Genomic DNA, 18,489 nt, shown 5'->3' on the forward strand with positions numbered 1-18,489 from the left:
CCCATCATATAAGGACTGTCACTCAGCCAATCTGTCGCTATGACAACCCGCCTGTCACCATGTCCCACCAACCAGACAAGGAAGGTGGGGGGGCGGTGGGGGGGGGGGTCGCTCCAATCAGCCGACACTTACTCAGTCAATCATATGGAAGCAATTGATTAGAAACAGCTGTCCTCGCCCGCTCTTCCTCCTCCTCCTCCTCCTCCTCCTCCTCCTCCTCCTCCTTCTCAGATGACTGAGTTCATTGTTCCAGCCGCTCGGCTCCGCCCACTTTCTGTACCCACACAGAGCACGCGCCGCAGCTACCTCCGCCGCTCCGTCCACCTCCGCCCCCTCCTTCCTCTCGCTCTCTGGTCTTTCTGCTGTTTTCATTCTTTGCATACTGGACGTGTCCCGGGTCTCCGTGAGCCTCCGAGCCGAAACCGGCACCGGAGCAGACAGAGCTATCTGCTGCTCGGCGAGGAGAAGGTCACCGGCCTCCGGAGGTCACCACCTCAGCCTCGAGTTCCTCCTCGGAGCGCAGACTAAAGTGTGCTGCAAGCAGAGCAAACGCGCAGTTTGGAGGCTTTTATTCTCTTAACCGTATCGGAGGATTCCAGTTCGATTTCTCATGGAGGGAAGAAGAACGTCGGCGAGCATCATGGGCAACGTGACCCAAATATGATCCATGTTTAATAGATTAAAGCGGGCGTGGAAGCAGCACACGGATCAGCCACATCCTCCTCCTCAAAGGCTTCTCGGTTTTTGTCTCCAGCAGCGGGATGAAGTGACGAAGACGTCACACCTCCAGGAAATCACAGGAATGCTGACACTTTCAGGTCTCCCATTGGAAACAGAAACAAACACTATCAAGAGCAAATAAAATGTTATGAAACTCATTTTTATCCCCTTTTTTTTCCAAGTAATTGAACTTTTAAATAATAAAAAAAAAGTGTGTTTAGTTGCACGGCCTGTTCATAAATACGAGTGTTTCAACATCCAGGCAGCAGGAAGTCCAGCTGAGTCCGGTTTAATCTTCTGCCTCTCTTCTCACTGTCCCAGCCAGACGCTCTTCAAAGCCTCTGTCTGTGTCTGTGTGTGTGTGTGTGTGTGTGTGTGTGTGTGTTCTCGTATTTCTATCCTTGTTGGGGCCAAATGTCCCCACAAGGATAGCAAAACGTGGAACGACGTGCCTTGTGGGGACCTTTTTCCGGTCCTAAGTAGGAGAAACAGTGTTTTCTTGACCATGTTGTTGTTACTGAAAAAAGTAAAAGTGCAAAAACATTTCTTTAGGGTTAGGCTTTGTTGTGGTGTGGGTTAGGGTTAGGGTAAGGGTCAGGGTTAGGGGCTAGACATGAATGGGAGTCAATGGACGGTCCCCACAAGGATAGAAATACGAGACTGTGCGTGCGTGCGTGTGTGTGTGTGTGTGTGTGTGTGTGTGAGACTATTCCTCAGCTCATGACGGGACGCAGAACAGGACCAGAGCAACGCCTGTGCCTGGCGAGCCTCATATTTCAAACACAGTGTGTGTGTGTGTGTGTGTGTGTGTGCACAAGATTGTTTGGTCTTTTTTTTTTAACCCTTAAAATGGGGACAATGCTGCCATGTTTGATTTGTAACCAAACCACAAACCCTGGAAGTGTTTTGAGTGGAAGGGGATTCGAACCAGCAACCCTCTCTACCAGCTGAGCCAAACCACTGAAGGCCTCAAACAGTTTCGACCTTCAACTGGGTGTGAAATGTGAGTTAAAGGCAGATTATTTGGTCTATCTTACTACTGGTGTTTCACAGTCAGATGACCTGGAGAGCATTCGCAGTGCGCCCGAGGTTCATCCTGAAGCCTAAGCCCCGCCCCCTTTCTCCTGTCGGGTATCGATGATGGATTACAGCTCTGCTCCGTGTCGAAACACGACAACACACACACTCCTGCTGTGTGTCGCACACCGGAGGAGGCGGACCTGGAAAATTCATCTCCTTGTTTATTATTGTTAATTCCACACACACACACACACACACACAGGTGGCGGTGTGCGGAGGCCAGGTCTCTGCGGCGCAGCGGCAGGCTGCAGCTCAGCAGTCACCATATGGACCAACACTGAAGTCCGAACACAGAGAACCGGGACGGAGGGGGGGGCAGGAAGTGTGTGTTTGTGTGTGTGTGTGTGTGTGTGTGAGATAGACGCATGTTTACAGCAGGCGGAGATGGCAGGGATGATCAGCGCAGGATGGAGGGATGATGAAAGGTGGAGGCTATTCTTAGATGAAGGGATGGAGGGAGGAAGCGGCGTGGGTGGGGGGGGGCTGAGGGAACCTGGTTCGAGTTCCACTGAAGATGTGATTCACCAAAAACACCCATGAAGAGATATTTACAGTCGAAGTGAGCATCAGAGCGGAGCTGCAGCAGCGAACAAAGCGGTCAGGAGGCCAGCGGTTTGGAAATAACAGTTTTTATTTGGAGGCAGGCGGCGGGCTGTGCGTCTAGCTGCTGCCTTGCTTGGCGGCCAGCCTCTTGTCTCTCTCCTCGGCGATGGTCAGACGGATTCCCTTTCCTCTGGGCAGGGACACCCACGGCTTGTTGCCCTGGAAACCAGGAGACGGGCTGGTTAGCGTGGACGAGGACGGCCGTTCGGACATTTCAGAAAACCAGCAGATCAACTCGGAAACAGTTGGTCTTTCTGTTCACACCTCCGGGTTCGGAGGGGATCAAACGCTCTGTCAGGATCACTATCGGACACGTCGAGTTTACTCAACTCAGGGAAATTAAAGCATCCAGACATTTCCTCCACAATCAACAGGTCTGTATGAGCGAGACGGAAAGGTCAAAGACTAAACACAGCGCCAGCTGGTGGCCCAGCATGAGAACATCATAATATTCATGAATTCCAAACTTTCACCCCAAAGTTCCTCCAGGAGGAAGGAGCCGCTCACATCTCACTGCTGTCTTTGAGTTGCTTTCTAATCTTTGAAATTATTTTGTTTCAGTAATTCCAGTCCGCCCTCCAGCTCTCCATCAACACAGATAAAAACGTCCACAGCAACTTCTCTCTGACAGAATCAGACGGGTCCTTTAAGTGTTCTTAAAACCTCTCTAATACACTGAAATCTCCACCGACGCCTTCCCAGCTCAAACACTTGAGCTCCAGGTTTCACCTGCAGCGTGCGACTGGGTGAAAACCACAGGGATGGCACCGGTCAGTAATCCAGCCACTCCTACAGCCACGCAGGTGACTGACGAATCACGGAGCTCAGAACTTCTTAGAGGATCAGGTTCTTTCATCGCTGATCAAAACCAGGAAGTCATCATGGCTCCAGATCTCTGATCACTTCCTCGCTCGTTTTACACGTTTGCAGCTTTTATAAAGACACAAATATTAAAAATCTGGTTCTCCTCTTCAGACTGGTCGCTGCAGGACCCAGACCTCACCTTGCCAATCACAAAGATGTTGGAGAGCCTGGTGGCGAAGCTGTTGCCCGTGCTGTCCTTGACGTGCACGACGTCGAAGGACCCGGGGTGACGCTCCCGGTTGGTGATCACACCGATACGCCCCAAGTTGGCGCCGCCGGTCACCATGCACAGGTTACCTGGGGGGAGAGAGGGAGGGGGGTGAGTCCAGAGCGCCGCAGGGCGACGTGCAGCCGGACTGGAGCCACAACTCACCGGTGTCGAACTTGATGAAGTCTGTGATCTTGCCGGTGTCCAGGTCGATGCGGACTGTGTCGTTGACCTTGATGAGGGGGTCGGGGTAGCGGATGGTGCGGGCGTCGTGGGTCACCAGGTGGGGGATCCCCTTGGTGCCGATGAGGATCTTCTTCACCTTGCACAGCTTGTACTGCAGAGGACCAGTGTGTGAGTGTGTGTGTGCAAATGACTGATCTCACTGTGTCAAACCCCCGGTGGTCACACCAACAGGAAGTGTGTGTGACCCCGCGTTACCTTGGCCTCCTCGGCGGTGATGCGGTGGACGGTGAAGCGTCCCTTCACATCGTAGATCAGACGGAAGTGCTCGCCGGTCTTCTCAATGCTGATCACATCTGGACGGAAGAGGAGAACAGAGAAACGATGAAGACAGCGGTGGAAGCTATAGGGAATCGTTCCTACAGTTTAGCTTTACTTAATTTCTAGAAAACAAATGATTCTGTATCATAAACCAGAGGTGACGGAGCCTGTTGTATCAGGACCCGCTGAAATGCCAATAAAACAAATGCATAAACTCTCACTTTAAGAACATTCTGACAGCAACATTTCAAACCATGAACATTTTACTGTCTTCACTCACAGAAAGAATAAAATATCAGCAGCAGTACATCTGAAAACAGAAGGAAAGCTCCTCCTCTAAGCATGGACACATGAAGAAATAGATTTATAAACACAAATGGAAAAAAAACTAAGTTTCTGAAGAGACTTTATATAAACCTCATGATGTTCACCACTGCAGATAGACAAGAAGCCACAAAGTAAAATGACAATTTAACTCCTGAAATGTAGTCAACATGAAAAGAAAGCCAAGTTTCACTCAGTCAGTAAAAGAATCAACCGATTATAAACTCTCAGGACAACAGAAGCTGCCGGGCCGTCCTGACCACAGCTGTTCCCTGACTGTAGGCAGACAACATGAGTCCACCTGCAGCGATGCTTCCCCCGGACCTGGAAATTAAACCGCACACCTCCAGACGGAGCTGCTGGCCGGGTTCAAGGTGACAGAAGTGTTACTGCAGCCCTGCTAGGAGGGCATGAAATTAAACTACCGATATGACGGCATTCAAACGATCAGTTTATCACTGTATATCCACAGAAACCCTTCCCACGCGCCCAAAACCTTTCAGTCTCATCATAAACACTCTCAAATTACAATAATGAACAATAAACTGGCAAATGAAGGAAACAGGAGCTCAGTGCTTCTTAGAGGAGTGGTTTTAGTTTCAGCTCATCTCTGATCAAACCTGCTTCTTCATCATTGCTCCGTTTCTCTGCTGGGTCTAACGACGCGCCGTTCAGAGGCTCCCTGAACTCACCCATGAACCCGGCGGGGTAGGTGACATCGGTGCGGACTTTGCCGTCGATCTTGATGAACCTCTGCATGCAGATCTTCTTCACCTCGTCGCCGGTCAGGGCGTACTTGAGGCGATTCCTCAGGAAGATGATGAGGGGCAGGCACTCCCTCAGCTTGTGGGGACCGGTGGAGGGACGAGGAGCCTGCGGCGGGAAGGACACGTCAACCACGAGCCTGGCAAAGGACAGGCGTCTTCTGGACAGCAGCAGTGTACTGGTCACATGTGAGGTGTGTATTGAACTATCGTTTGGTATTTAATTTATAAGAAATTAACTGTGGACAAAGTCAATAATGAACCTTTCACTACTATGGAGTACATCGGCATAAATATATTTATAAAGGAGTTCAGATTTCTCTCTGAAGGGGTTTTAATCATCGGGAGCATCCAGAGATCACATGGAGGAATCATGACTTACAAACACTCCGGTCAGCTTGTCCAGCATCCAGTGCTTCGGCGCTGCGACGCGCTTCAGGTGCTTCTTCGGTCCTCTTGCCTGGAGGGGATGAGATAAAACCCGGTCAGTAGACTGAAAACCCGGCGTCACACTGCTGCAGCAGATAAGTCATTAATCCTGAATGTTTGAAAGTGAAATATAAAGCAGATCTGTCATGTTAGCATAGCTGCTAACGCGCTGCGGCTGGCTGCGGCCTAGTCACACCGCCGTTAATTCATTCACAGAAAAACAGCAGGTCCCGATAATTCAGCATTAAGAGTTACAATTAACTCTCACATTTACAAAACGCCACCACGCTGCGCCACATTAAGCCACATTTCAGAAGACCTCTCTCCGCTAGCTGAGCTAACTCTGCTAGCCACAGTGAGGCTCGGCGGCTACAGCCAGGCCAAGATAAAACACCAAGATAGGAAGAAAAATCACAATTTGCAGCAATAATTTCACACTGTGCCGTTTAATAAGAGATGAAACGACAAGTCGGGGGAGATAGATGTTTGGTAAAACAATGCCACGAAGTGATGTTTGTGGATAAAGTCGGAGCGGACTCGCGAGGAGAAACTGCTCACCATGTTGGAGTCTGCGGGGAAAAGGACCGGCCGCTTCCGGTAGTGGAGGATAAGAGCTGGGACGGCAGCCGGGGAGGGACACACCGCGGCAAAAGGCGCGAGAGAAATACTTTCTACCTCCTCGAGCGCACTCATAAACTGATAAAACATGAACACGCGTTATCTCTGAGTTTTAAAATTGGATTCATGTATTGCATGTTTCAGCTCTCTTTAGAGTCTCTTTAATTATTTCAACTTAGTGTGAAAAGATGTAGGAAGATGGAAACGTTTTTTGAATCCTGTAATTTCTTCAATATTAAATAATAAAAGTAAAGGCCTATAATTATCCTGCTTTGTGAATGTTTTAAATAAAAAAAATCTAAAAAAAAAAAAAAAAAACTATAGGCGAAGGACATTGTTATGCATAATAAATTCAATGGAGTGTCAAAAATAAGGCCCGTGGGCCAAGACAGGCCCAGCAGGAGGTCGAGTTGGACCTATTTATTAACAGCCTTTCTTTGTGTGAAATTTATAAAAGATATTCACAATACACTGAGATCTAGAACTGCACAGCAGACACTGGTTTGAATTCAGCACAGCTCACCATCCCTTTTAATGACATGATCATTAGATTTAGTTGTGTTGAAGCGAGGAAGACTCTGGAACATGCAGCTTTATTGAGATTCTCCTCCTGATGGCAAAACATCCCCGTCACCTCAAAGTCCCTCTCTGCCCCCATCAGCTCCAGAAGAGGACTGAGCTGTGCCAGGCCGCGTCTCACGCTCCCGCTCAGGAAATGCCAGTGTCGCTGGCAGATCTCAGTCCTGTTTACACTGGAGGAGATAAAGCTCCTCGGGGATGAGTGTCTTCCTCTGCCAAGCCATTCCAGCTGATGCACACACACACACTGACTTTCTCTCTCTGCAAGAACTAATCCCACAGCCGGACACAAACCTGGACTGCATGCCAGTGTTTCTTCTGTATTTTCACACTGCTGTCTCTGGTGACCCACTTTAGTTCATTATACATTTTTTTGCATTCTTTTGATTCTGATATTGCAGGTGCAACACCAGGGCAAAGCACTTTTTTTTATTTTTTGCAAAAAGTCTGAATAATGCAGTTAGTATGAATGAACTGAAACACAGGGAGTTTGACCTCAGTTAAACTGAGTTTTCCAGTCTTGTTGGATCAGATTGCAGCCTGTCAGCTGGACTCTGCTCTCCCAAACTCACACGTTTAATTCATCTCTGCAGTATTATGTGACCTCACCAGCAGAGGGCAGCAAACCATCACAACGCAAACTCCACCGTCCATGAAGGAAACCGTAGTGGGGGGAGATCAGGGTGGATTCAGGTCAAATAAAGATTTCTGGGGTGGTTTTTGAAGCATAAAGAGCTGAGAATGGCACCAGAGTGTGTCCAGGTGTCCGGATCCGGAAGAAAAACTTCACTGTTTCAGTGAGTTTAAAAGACTCAAGAGTCAACTACTTTAGTGACAAGAAGAAAAAAGTCAAAAAGTCAACTTTTTCAAGTTTTGTTGAAAAATAAATTAATACTGAATTAAATGTTCTCATGTTCACATTTATTTGCAATAAAACAAAAATAGAAACACTATAAGTTAGAATTGTGCTGTGTGGAGGTTTAGGAGGAGGAGGAGGAGGAGGAGGAGGAGGTGTGGTCCTCAGTTTCTCTCCTCTCTAACAAACTACCGGAGGAAAAGAAGAAGAAGAAGCTCAAACCGCAGCCTCGACTGATAACATCCCCTCACATATCTCTTTTCCTCAGCCGCTTCTTCTTCGCTTCGTGATTTCGCAAGTCGGAGCGAGAGAGGCGGACTGGAACTCCTCCAGCTGCGGACATGACGGAGGACGCTCCGACGCACGGATCGTCTCTGCGCTCTTCTGCAATCTGCAACAATCCGAGGCCACTTTCATTAATGCCACCCAGGATGGCGATCCAAACCGCTTAATTCTCCACATTTTTGCGACTCTTTTCGTGTTTGGATCCTCCACCTCTTCGCTGTTGGGGGAGTGGATCCAGTCGTGGCCATGCAGCAGGAGCGTCTCCTCAAAGTCCTGGTCATCGGAGACCTGGGCGTGGGGAAGACCTCCATCATCAAGCGCTACGTGCACCAGGTGTTCTCCCAGCACTACCGGGCCACCATCGGGGTGGACTTCGCCCTCAAGGTGCTGCAGTGGGACCAGCACACCGTGGTGCGGCTGCAGCTCTGGGACATCGCCGGTGCGTAAAAGTCCGCCGGAGCCGCCGGTGTTCGCTCCGAGTCCCGGAGTGGCACCGTCATGTTGTCTTTAACCAGACTCATATAAATCACACGGCGATTAACTGTAATCTAAACACTGGTCGGTAAGAAAAAGTGCAAAATACTCCAAAGAGGCCTTTTACGCACGTAAAATTACAAACGTGTGGCTACGAAGGTATTTTTTTAAAGTTTTATTTTGATGAAGAATGTGTTTTTAGTCTCAAACAATTACGCATACGCGATTATATAAGACAAACCCAACAATAATAATAAAAAAACAAAGTTTATCTGTAATTATATATTAATTTGTGATTATTAGAAACGTGGTGCCTGTGTTGTAATCCAATTTGGAGACACAAAAAGTAATTATAAAAGTAACGAATTACGAATACATTAATTTATTAGCTTTGGAACATTTTTGGAAAGTTTGGAAACTTGTCATTGTGTGAGTATTTTGTCGATCACCCACATACTGAAGTCTCTCTCTTTTCAGTAAAATGAACCTGTGATCCAGTTATACTTTTAAACACGTGCTGAATAGAGGTCTTTCATGATCCCATCTCAGGCCTGCTGGCCACTCTGCAGTCAAACATAATAAAAATCTATCAACAGTGTTACTGATGTTTGGAAACATAAATTATGAGCTCTCTCTTTTATTTCATCAAGCTCCTTTATTTTCCGGACAAATGCCTTTTCAGTCCTTAATATTTGTTGCGCGTGCGTTAAATGTAATTACCAGCGCACTCTCCAGTTTCTTCGGCACTTCAGAAAACTTCCTGGAAAGATGATGAGAAACTCACATTCAGCTGTTTATTTTTGGGCTGTTAATAGAAATATAAAAACCAGGCTTACATGTAATTGAATCTTTATTTAATCAATCAGAATATTTCTTACTGGACTGTATTTGTGCCACAGTCCATATTTTAGCTCATTTAGATGTTGAGTAAGTGGAATAAAGGCAGTACACACAGCATTGATGATCCATACAGATATTTTTAATTTCTGGACGGCTGATAAATGCAGCCATGAAAGTGTAGAATAAGGAGAAATGCTGGATTTTTTTTCCTTTAAAAGCAAGTTTCTGATGGATGAAACCGTGATGTGTGGTGACGAACCCCGTTCTCTTGAAGCGCCACACTCCTGAGAAGCAAACTCTTGCAGTAATTCGCTTCTTTCACACTCGACGGCCACGTTTCGCTGACACATCCGACGCTGAATGCGGTTGACCTCAGCTTCTGCAGAACAAGACGGGTTTTTATCTCTTCGCCCACTGTGTTCTACACAGCTCTTTGTACCTTTTCCCCCCTTTAATCAGGCCCTTAAACACCGATGTGTGTGAGTTGGTGTTTGCACTGGAGCCACATGGCGGCTGATAGGAGCAGCAGTGGGCCGGGCGGACTTCACCCCGGGGCCGCCGGCGTCCCAGTCCGAGCCGTCCGGGCCGTCAGACCAGCCCGATCGCAGCGTCTCACTCAGAACTGCGTCATTGTTGGTTGGGGGAGAGAATAGACTCAGTGTTTGTCTGGAAGAGGCGACTCTTCGCTCAGCAGCTGCGGTCAAAACCGACTGCTGGAAACGCACCCAGGACGATGTTTTCTCTCCTGAAATCCTGAGGAAAATCTTCAACATGTGCACAGCTTGACTGGAATCTGCGCTCATCCAGCGTGGAGCCTCTGCCTCCATCGATCAGCCCTGATTGGACGGCGTTCAGCTGTGTGCTGTGCTCAGAGGTCATGTGCAGTGTGTGTGTGTGTGTGTGTGTGTGTGTGTATCAGACCCCGGCTCGCTGATTCACCACTATATTAGGATCATGTGGAGGAAGTTAGTTGCCGGGATAGAGCGTTATTCACATATTCAGTTGCACACTGGCAGGATCCGTCACGCACACACACACATTCCTCCATCTGACAAAAGACGTGTGTGTGTGTGTGTGTGTTTTGTTTTTTTTTTCTTATTCACACAGGAACTGTGTTGAGCACATTATAATCTCGCTTGACCAACGATGACTCTGCAAACAGTCGACCATGTGGAAATCTTCCATTTCACCAAATGAGGAGGATTTCCGTTAAAATGTCTTCAGAAAACGGCGCCGAGTAGCGTCTGTGACGAACAAACAATCAACAGCTGCTGACTGGACCATAAGCAGGAATCTATGAGTGTTGACTGGACTGTAGTGAATCAATAGGTGCTGATTGGACAACAAATAATAATCATAGTGTTGATTAAACAAGAGGCAATCAATGATTAGACAATAAATCCATAAGTGTTGATTGGACAATGCAAATCAAAGTCTGACCTTTAGTGTCAGTTTATTGGTTCATTTAGATGATTTATCACCATTTCTGAGCATTTTCTGATTTTCTCATTTGTAGCTTTCCTTTAGCCATGTGTCGTCAGTGGGAGTCTCCGGGTTTCCGGTGGCCGTGGTGCCATTCTGAGGGTTTTTCTCTTTCCTTCTTCTGTGAATCTGCGGCTAAGCCACAAGCTAACGTGAGGTGTTTCCGCCGTCCGTGCTTCAGGGCAGGAGCGCTACGGCAACATGACGCGGGTGTACTACCGGGAGGCGGTGGGCGCGCTGGTCGTCTTCGACATGACCCGGCTCTCCACCTTCCAGGCGGTCCTCAAGTGGAAGGGGGACCTGGACTCCAAGGTAAGTCCAGTTTTCTGTCCTATTCCGATGTTTCGAGGCACTTTTGTAAACGTGAACCCGCAGCCGTGGGGAGAAAATCCATGCAGGCTGAGGGAGAACATGCAGACTGACCGTCTCTCCTCAGGTCGCCCTGAGCAACGGCAGGCCGGTTCCAGCCGTCCTGCTGGCCAACAAGTGCGACCAGCGCCGCCTGGGCCTGTGCCCCAAGCTGCCCAAGCTGGAGGCCTTCTCCCAGGAGTACGGCTTCGTCGGCTGGTTCGAGACCTCCGCCAAGGCAAGCCCGCCCCTCCCCCGTCCCCCCGCCCGCCGCACAGCTTCTCCAGCCTCACCTCTTTCTAGGTTCACAGGAACAACATCCGGCACAGTTACGTGTTCGCGTCACAGGTTCTCTTCTATTTCGCGCTCAGGAAGTTGTTAGGACTCATACCGCTCGGTCGGTCGGAGTGTTTCCGTGAGGCGAGTGTGGGAGTTCACAGAAGAGGTGGAAGGATCTGTAGATCGCTAACGGCCTTTGCCATGTCGCTTCAATTTGGCAGATTCGATTTGTTTGATCCACTTACTCAATTGTTCTATTTTCGAAGCGGAGCTTTTTATAGTTCACCACGAGGAGCGTCCTTTGTGTCAGGCTCTCGGCGGCGGCGATGAGGAAGACTCTGGAAAGTGACGGGAAATTAGGAGTGTTTCCAGAGAAGAGTTACAGAGTCAGGAAACATTTCAGGGAACTTTCACACATTTGTAGCGACACTGATCAGAACAGCTTCTCCGGCTGATCCTCCGTCCCCGTGCGTCTGCAGGACAACACCAACATCGACGACGCCATCAGCTGTCTGATGAAGAGCGTCATGGCCGTGGAGGAGGAGAGGGCGGCCAACGGCGGCGCCAGGGCCGAGGCGGACGGCGGCGTCCTGGTGCTGCCTCGCTTCGACTACAACATGAAGGAGAAGCGGCTCGGCGGATGCTCGGGGTGCGACTCGGCCAAGCCCAAAGAGCGCGACTGACGGCCGGGGTCAGGGGTCAGGGGTCGAGCTGAAGGACTGGAGACGGACCATCTTCTGCTGAAAAACAGGGAAATGAAATCCAAACCAAACGGACTCCTGAAGAAAAAAGACTGGACAGTGACAATGTATTTCATTTTAAATGTTTTTAAGAAGAAAAACGGTTTGATTTGTTGTGGAGGTTTTTATTGCTACGTTGTTTCCAGAGTCTTAAATACTTCTACTGTCTTCAACACATCAGCAGAGAATTTAACGTCTGGTAAAAAAAAAAAAACAAGAGGGACGGAATAATCTGCATAGTGTTTGTTCTGCAGTTTCTGTTGAGTTTGCGTGTCTCTGAGTTGACATTACCGTCCAGTCGGTTCACAAACACCACAGACTGCTAAAACAACAGCTCCGCTCTCTTAAAGGAACAGGACAGAGGACCGAGCCGACACATTTGTTGCTGGTTGTTTCTTGTTAAACTGCTTCTGCTGCTTCTTTCATTCTGAAATACAAGCAGACGTGTGGTGACTGCACCACCTCCTGGTACAAAGTGGTATTACAGCAGCTGGTGGGGGGGCTGGTTCACTTCAGTATTTATTTCTACTGCGTCCTGATACCAGTGTTCAGATTTCTGCCTTCTAGAAACAGCTTCTTGATTTCCTTCAACTAAATCTCAGCCAAATACGACTGTGTCATGTTTCTTGTGTGAATTATTTTATTCCGATTATTTTTACCTTATACTTTTTGCAGGAAAACTGAACAAACGAACACATGCTGCCACATATCGAGGCGTCAAATCTGCCTCCCAGAGTCCTGTGAAAGCAGAACTTCAGAGCTTTACAACATATTTTCCCTACAGTGAACTTGAACGAAGTCACATGACCTTGAAGTTTTCCGTTAGCCTAGCATTAGCTTCCCACTTAATAGCATCTACATTTAAATGGAAAAACATTAAATTGTTGTTTCCACCTAAGTGCGAGATAAAACATTTACTGAAATCAAAAGAAAAGGTTTGTAAAAGTGGAGGGAACACGGCCGCTGTGGTAGCATCAGCATGCTAGCTTCAGATAGCATAACTCCTTCATTTAGCTTTGCTTTATTCAACATACACCTGGATTTCTGTTAGGAGGACTGTTGAACTGTTGCTATATAAACGGCTTCGTCCCTCATTTTCTTTTTTCTGTCAGTTTTTTTGAAGCGATTCTGAATTCTGTCTGGAAGCTTTTCAGTAAATGTGAATATAGTGGGCTCTTCATAAACGGGAGACAGTGAATGTTATTTCAAAAGCTGAATATAAATCTGACATGTCAGTTTAATGCAAGGGGAAAAGGAAACAAACAAACCATGGATCCACTGCATTTCCAGCTCACTGCTACTGCATGTTTTGCACTTCTCTCTCGCTGAAAGCAAGAAAACTCAACATAATGGGAGACGGCCCATTGTTCTGGCTGACAGGTAAATACACGGAGCCTTTCAGTCGCTGATGTTTCCTGTGACGGCACCAGAAAGGGCATCATAATGGAAATGTTCCTTTCTCGTCAGCCTGCTCCGTTCAGGCTGCAGCAGGTGTTCAGCCGATCTGAAAGGCCTCATTCGAGTGTGGTGAAAAGCCTTTTCAAGGTGTGTTGTCATCAGAAATGTGCTGAAGTCTCTGTGAATTGCTCCCCGCGGCACATGAAGTCGGTACGCTTTGATCATTTCTGTTGAGATGTTTCACAATACTGGGCCGGCACATGCCTTTTTTTCTTCTGCTGTGATCAGATCATCTGATCGTCCACTGGCTGCTATCAGTTCAAATGACACGGTTAAAGAGGCCCAAACTCATCAGACGGCGGCAGAGTGGACGACAGCTGAATAACTGGAGATGAAGAATTAGCCAAAACGTTCAGCTCAGGGGTGTCTTCCTCCCTCCGCTCGCACCAAAACTCTACGATCCTGGATGAAGACGCCAAATCATCCGGTGACCGCAGGAATGAAAGACCTCCAGACAGTCACATTCACACAAACAGGCAATTCAGAGTCACTAACTATCCTCAAATGCATTGTATAGGAAGGCCTAGAAAAGCAGTGTACGCACAGGGAGAACATGCAAACTTCAAACGCAAGCTGGACTTGGACCAGGGACCCTTTTGGGAGGCGTGTGGCCCTGAAGCAAGGCTTTCTTCACAGTGGAAGGTCATTCTGTGGACCATCTGGAAGGCTGCTGTTGGGCCACGGGCCACACGTTTGAAAACCCTGGACTGAAGAAGATCAATGAGACGGTTTAACTTGTGTTTGAGCCTCCGTTCCGCCTCCTGTACTCTTCTTCGTCCACTAGAGGGAGCAACAGGCGGCTGTTTGCTCTCCGGGTGAAAACAGTCCATCAACACAGAACGTTCATGTTTCTGAAAGCACATTTTGAAGAAGCGTTTCCTTCGCCTCCTCAGCGCCGCTCCGCTTGTTTCCCCTCCCTCTGCTGCTGAGATAAAACCTGTGATTTCCCCCCAGCGGCTGCTGTTCCTGGCCTCTCTCTCCTCCCTCGCTCGTGTCCTCCTGTGTTTTGTGTCGCTGTTATTGATTCACACCATCAGTCGAAGGGAGGACGGATCGGCGGCTGAGCGTCAGCAGCGCCGGGAGGAGGAGGAGGAGGAGGAGGAGGAGGAGGAGACGCCGTTCCTGTGAGATGAGTGCTGGTCTTCCCACTCAGAGGAGGATTGATCCTGTCTGCTGGGTCTTTGTGGTCGAACCTGTTGCGTCCTTCAGGTCTGAGAGCGGCGGCGGCGGCGAAGGGGATTCCAACATCTGTGAGTCGGAGCATCACCAGAAAACCTCGAATGTGCTTCGTTTCTACGTTTGTTGTTGTCGTCAGCTGATCTGTGTTGCCTCTGAACGTCAGCAGATTGTTCTATTTTCAGGTCAGTGGCGTGAAATCTTAACTTCTTTCCTTGAATTTAGTGTGTTCACTAAAGTTTTGATTAGTTTCTGCGATTACACGAGGCACCGTGGTGCAGTGGTTGACTCTGCCGCCTCACAGTCAGAGGATCCGCTGATTGAGTTCAGGCTTTGGGTGCGTTTCCGGCGCTCTGCAACATTTACAACCGAACAAGGCGTTTATCTCCTTATTCCATAAAACGTGACTGACATTAAAAATAAAGAGAAATGTTTAAAAACTTGTAAATATTCAGCAAAACTGTCGCGTTGGTCAAATGTATGAAATTTAAGGAGATCGACTGAGATGCAGTTGCTGCCCTGAGGGACTCCGGAGGAGAGGGGTGATGGCTGGGATCTGAAGGATTCTAACTGGACAGACTCAGTGCGGCTGAGAGGTCTGAGCTGAAGCAGTCCAGGGTGTGTGAGACAGTCCCATGGCTGCCAGTCAATGGAGGAGCATGGAGCTGGAGGTGGTGTGCAATGACAATCAGAATTCTGACCTGAGGCTTTCAGGTTGCCTTTTCAGCCCAGAAGCTCTCCATCTCAGTTCCCTCTGGGTCCAGCAGGGGGGGCACTGGCCCAGAACTCCTGGCTCAGTAGGTCGTGCTCCTTTGGCCCATGTTCGGGGAGCAGGTGGGAAAACCTCATTTAAGAAAACATTCTGGTTCGATCACACAGTGAGGACAACCTCAGCATTGCTTTTCTGCTCAGGAGAGGAGAGGCATGCTGGGAACAAGCATGACAGAGGTTCCCTGTGGTCTGGTCTCGTTTCTAAAATTACAAGTACTGAAATAATGATTGTGAGTGATGAAATACTGACCTGGCAAATGGTTTGCTCTTTCATGAAGCTGTTAGAGGCCCTGCAGCGCTGTAGGCACCACCAACCCTGCACACAGCCTTCCAGTGAGTCATCTGCAGTACAGACATTTACAGGTGGAAAACAGAGGGTGAAACTTGTACAAACTCCAAAAAGACAGCAGCAAGCAAAATACAGATGATTAAACAAAAGCAGAATTATTAAAAAAAAACATGCAGTATTCATAAACAAACATATATTTCTAAAACATCTGTGTCTTACATTTGTCATATCACTTCTGGTGTGTCGAATTTGCTTCAAAATTAACTCATAAGCGCGAAAAACTTATATTCAATGGTTCATTGTCAATCAATTAAATAAACAATAATTGCAGATCTGAAAGCAATTAATCACAATTAATCATTGAATTAGTTCACTGGCATTTAGCACACAAAATGCAAAAAAAAAAAGTTTATTCTGAATCTGTCAGTTGAAATGGAGCATATATTTTGATTGTAAACAGTTTCACATAGAAAGACACTCAGAAAAGACTAATTTAAACCATCCTACATTTAAATGTTGAGAGAGTGAAGATAAGGCCAGTCTGTTTGTCTATTATGATAAAAAAAAAACCCATTACGAATTAAACTAACTGAAATAACTTCATTAAATTGAAAGGAACAAAAGTGCAGCACAAATACATTCGTTTTATGTTCAGAAAATTCACTGCATTCCATTGAAATGTTATTTAGTACTTGAATTTAGTACAACAGACCCTTTAGCAAGGCACAAAATAGTGTTCACAAAGCGCTCAGAAAGGCTAAAAAGTTTCTCGCAACACACTTAAAATGAGTTAGCAAATGTTAGCTAAAGTTTAAGAGCATAAATAAACACAAACATACCAGAATGAGGAAAAATCCCTGATTGATAATCTGGCTCTGGCAGTGACGCGCATGCGCAGCTCTCTGCAGACATAGCTAATCGCTCGCGGATGGCTTTCTGCAGGCTCAACAGGTAGATCACAGAGCGATGCACGACAGTTGGCATCAGGCGTTTCATATAGGATTTGAATGTAATTATTGCAGTTATGTTATTGTAAATGTAGCTTCCGTGTTCCCTCTCGTGTCCTTCCAGTGAATTCGGCCCCAGAATGACGAGATCTGCGGCTCTCGGGGTTTTCATCAGCCTGCTGGTGTTTTTCGGCTCCAGCAGAGGTGAGTGAGCTCGTCCCAACACCCGAACTCACCCAGCAGCTCACACTGCTGCCGGACAGTTACTGTAATCATAATGATTGTGATCTTAATTTAGAACAATGCCTTTTTATTGATTTATTTACACTCATGTGGTGTTTTTCATTCGAAAATATTTCCATTCGAGTGAGACGCTCGTCGCCATCTTGGAAATATGTGCGCATGCTCAGAAGGACCGGAATGAAATGAAGGCGAAATAGAATGTTTCTGTGTGGTTACATGGTGTCTTTAATTTGTAATTAGTTTATTCCAAAATAATTAATTCTGAATTACATTTATAAGCTTTGAGTTTACATTTCTTATATGCTGAAGGCTGCGAAGCGTTCTGATTGGACAAGGGGCGGAGGTCACGTGGTTACGTCTACCGGACGTAAATATAGTGTCGTGCGAGCTATTTTTCTCTTCTTTCTTTCCGGATCAACTTTGATTTTACAGTATGTTCCTAAAAGCACGAAACATTTATAATTTATAATAATAAATTAACTTTATTATGTCTGTGGTCCAAAACATATTTTCAAACGGCCGCCGGTTTCCATGGCAGTGATAACGACATGTGTTCAAACACCGTTGGAGCTCTGCTCTGGATTTAAACTCATTTGTGAGCAGACCAGCGAGCAAACGACATCCAAACCTGTAGAGAGCAGACAATGGAGTGGCTTCGGCGTATTATGGCGTTTTGGAGAGGTGGTGCCAGTGCTGGCAGCGGTGACGGAGGTGGCAGCGGTGATGGTGCCAGCAGCGGTGATGGTGCTAGCAGCAGTGATGGTGCAGGCAGCCTTGATGGAGGTGGCAGCGGCGATGGTTTTGCCAATCGTGGCAGTGTTTCAAATTACGAGGTCCAGGACATGGACTGGGAGCCTTACCCGCAGGTGTACTATGACAAAGCTGGATGGGAGCAGCCTGTGGAGGTGGGTCCAGCACTGTGGAGCCAGAGTACACCCACAAGCCACCAGCCACCTCACAGCAGCCTGACACAAGGCTTCCAGGCCAACAGAACCCCTCCAACACTCCAGAGCAGCGTGCCAAAGCCCTTTCGGTCCTTCAAGACGCCTCCAACACTCCAGAGCAGCGTGCCTAAACACTTCCAGTCCTTCACGACTCCTCCACCACTCCACAGCAGCGTGCCTAAACACTTCCAGTCCTTCACGACTCCTCCAACACTCCAGAGCAGTGTGCCAAAGCCCTTTCGGTCCTTCAAGACGCCTCCAACACTCCAGAGCAGCGTGCCTAAACACTTCCAGTCCTTCACGACTCCTCCACCACTCCACAGCAGCGTGCCTAAACACTTCCAGTCCTTCACGACTCCTCCAACACTCCAGAGCAGTGTGCCAAAGCCCTGTCGGTCCTTCAAGACTCCTCCAACACGCCAGAGCATCGTGCCAAAGCCCTTTCAGTCCTTCAAGACTCCTCCAACACTCCAGAGCAGCGTGCCAAAGCCCTTTCAGTCCTTCAAGACTCCTCCACCACTCCAGAGCAGCGTGTCAAAGCCCCTTGAGTCCTTCAAGACTCCTCCACCACTCCAGAGCAGCGTGTCAAAGCCCCTTGAGTCCTTCAAGACTCCTCCACCACTCCAGAGCAGCGTGTCAAAGCCCCTTGAGTCCTTCAAGACTC

At 47.8% G+C, this 18,489-nt stretch overlaps 2 protein-coding genes and 1 non-coding gene across 3 annotated transcripts; 1 reads left to right on the forward strand and 2 right to left on the reverse strand.

Moving 5' to 3' along the window:
- Positions 1-2,413: 2,413 nt before the first annotated feature.
- rps4x (ribosomal protein S4 X-linked) lies at positions 2,414-6,107 on the reverse strand. The gene is made up of 7 exons (XM_030087967.1): positions 6,055-6,107; positions 5,450-5,527; positions 4,996-5,176; positions 3,917-4,014; positions 3,641-3,812; positions 3,407-3,564; positions 2,414-2,562 (listed from the first exon to the last, which is right to left on the reverse strand). The coding sequence occupies exons 1-7, from the start codon at positions 6,055-6,057 to the stop codon at positions 2,461-2,463; spliced, it is 792 nt and encodes a 263-aa protein (XP_029943827.1). The 5' UTR covers positions 6,058-6,107; the 3' UTR covers positions 2,414-2,460.
- LOC115386305 (small nucleolar RNA SNORD61) lies at positions 3,224-3,289 on the reverse strand. The gene has a single exon (XR_003931292.1). It is a non-coding gene; the product is annotated as a small nucleolar RNA SNORD61 (small nucleolar RNA).
- Positions 6,108-7,747: 1,640 nt separating the features above from the next.
- On the forward strand, positions 7,748-12,170 carry LOC115384702 (ras-related protein Rab-38). The gene is made up of 4 exons (XM_030086944.1): positions 7,748-8,273; positions 10,812-10,942; positions 11,067-11,216; positions 11,737-12,170. The coding sequence occupies exons 1-4, from the start codon at positions 8,081-8,083 to the stop codon at positions 11,938-11,940; spliced, it is 678 nt and encodes a 225-aa protein (XP_029942804.1). The 5' UTR covers positions 7,748-8,080; the 3' UTR covers positions 11,941-12,170.
- The last annotated feature ends 6,319 nt before the right edge of the window (positions 12,171-18,489 follow it).

The sequence above is a fragment of the Salarias fasciatus genome, chromosome 3 (genome assembly GCF_902148845.1).
Source record: "Salarias fasciatus chromosome 3, fSalaFa1.1, whole genome shotgun sequence".
In the NCBI taxonomy this organism is placed as follows: Eukaryota; Metazoa; Chordata; class Actinopteri; order Blenniiformes; family Blenniidae; genus Salarias; species Salarias fasciatus.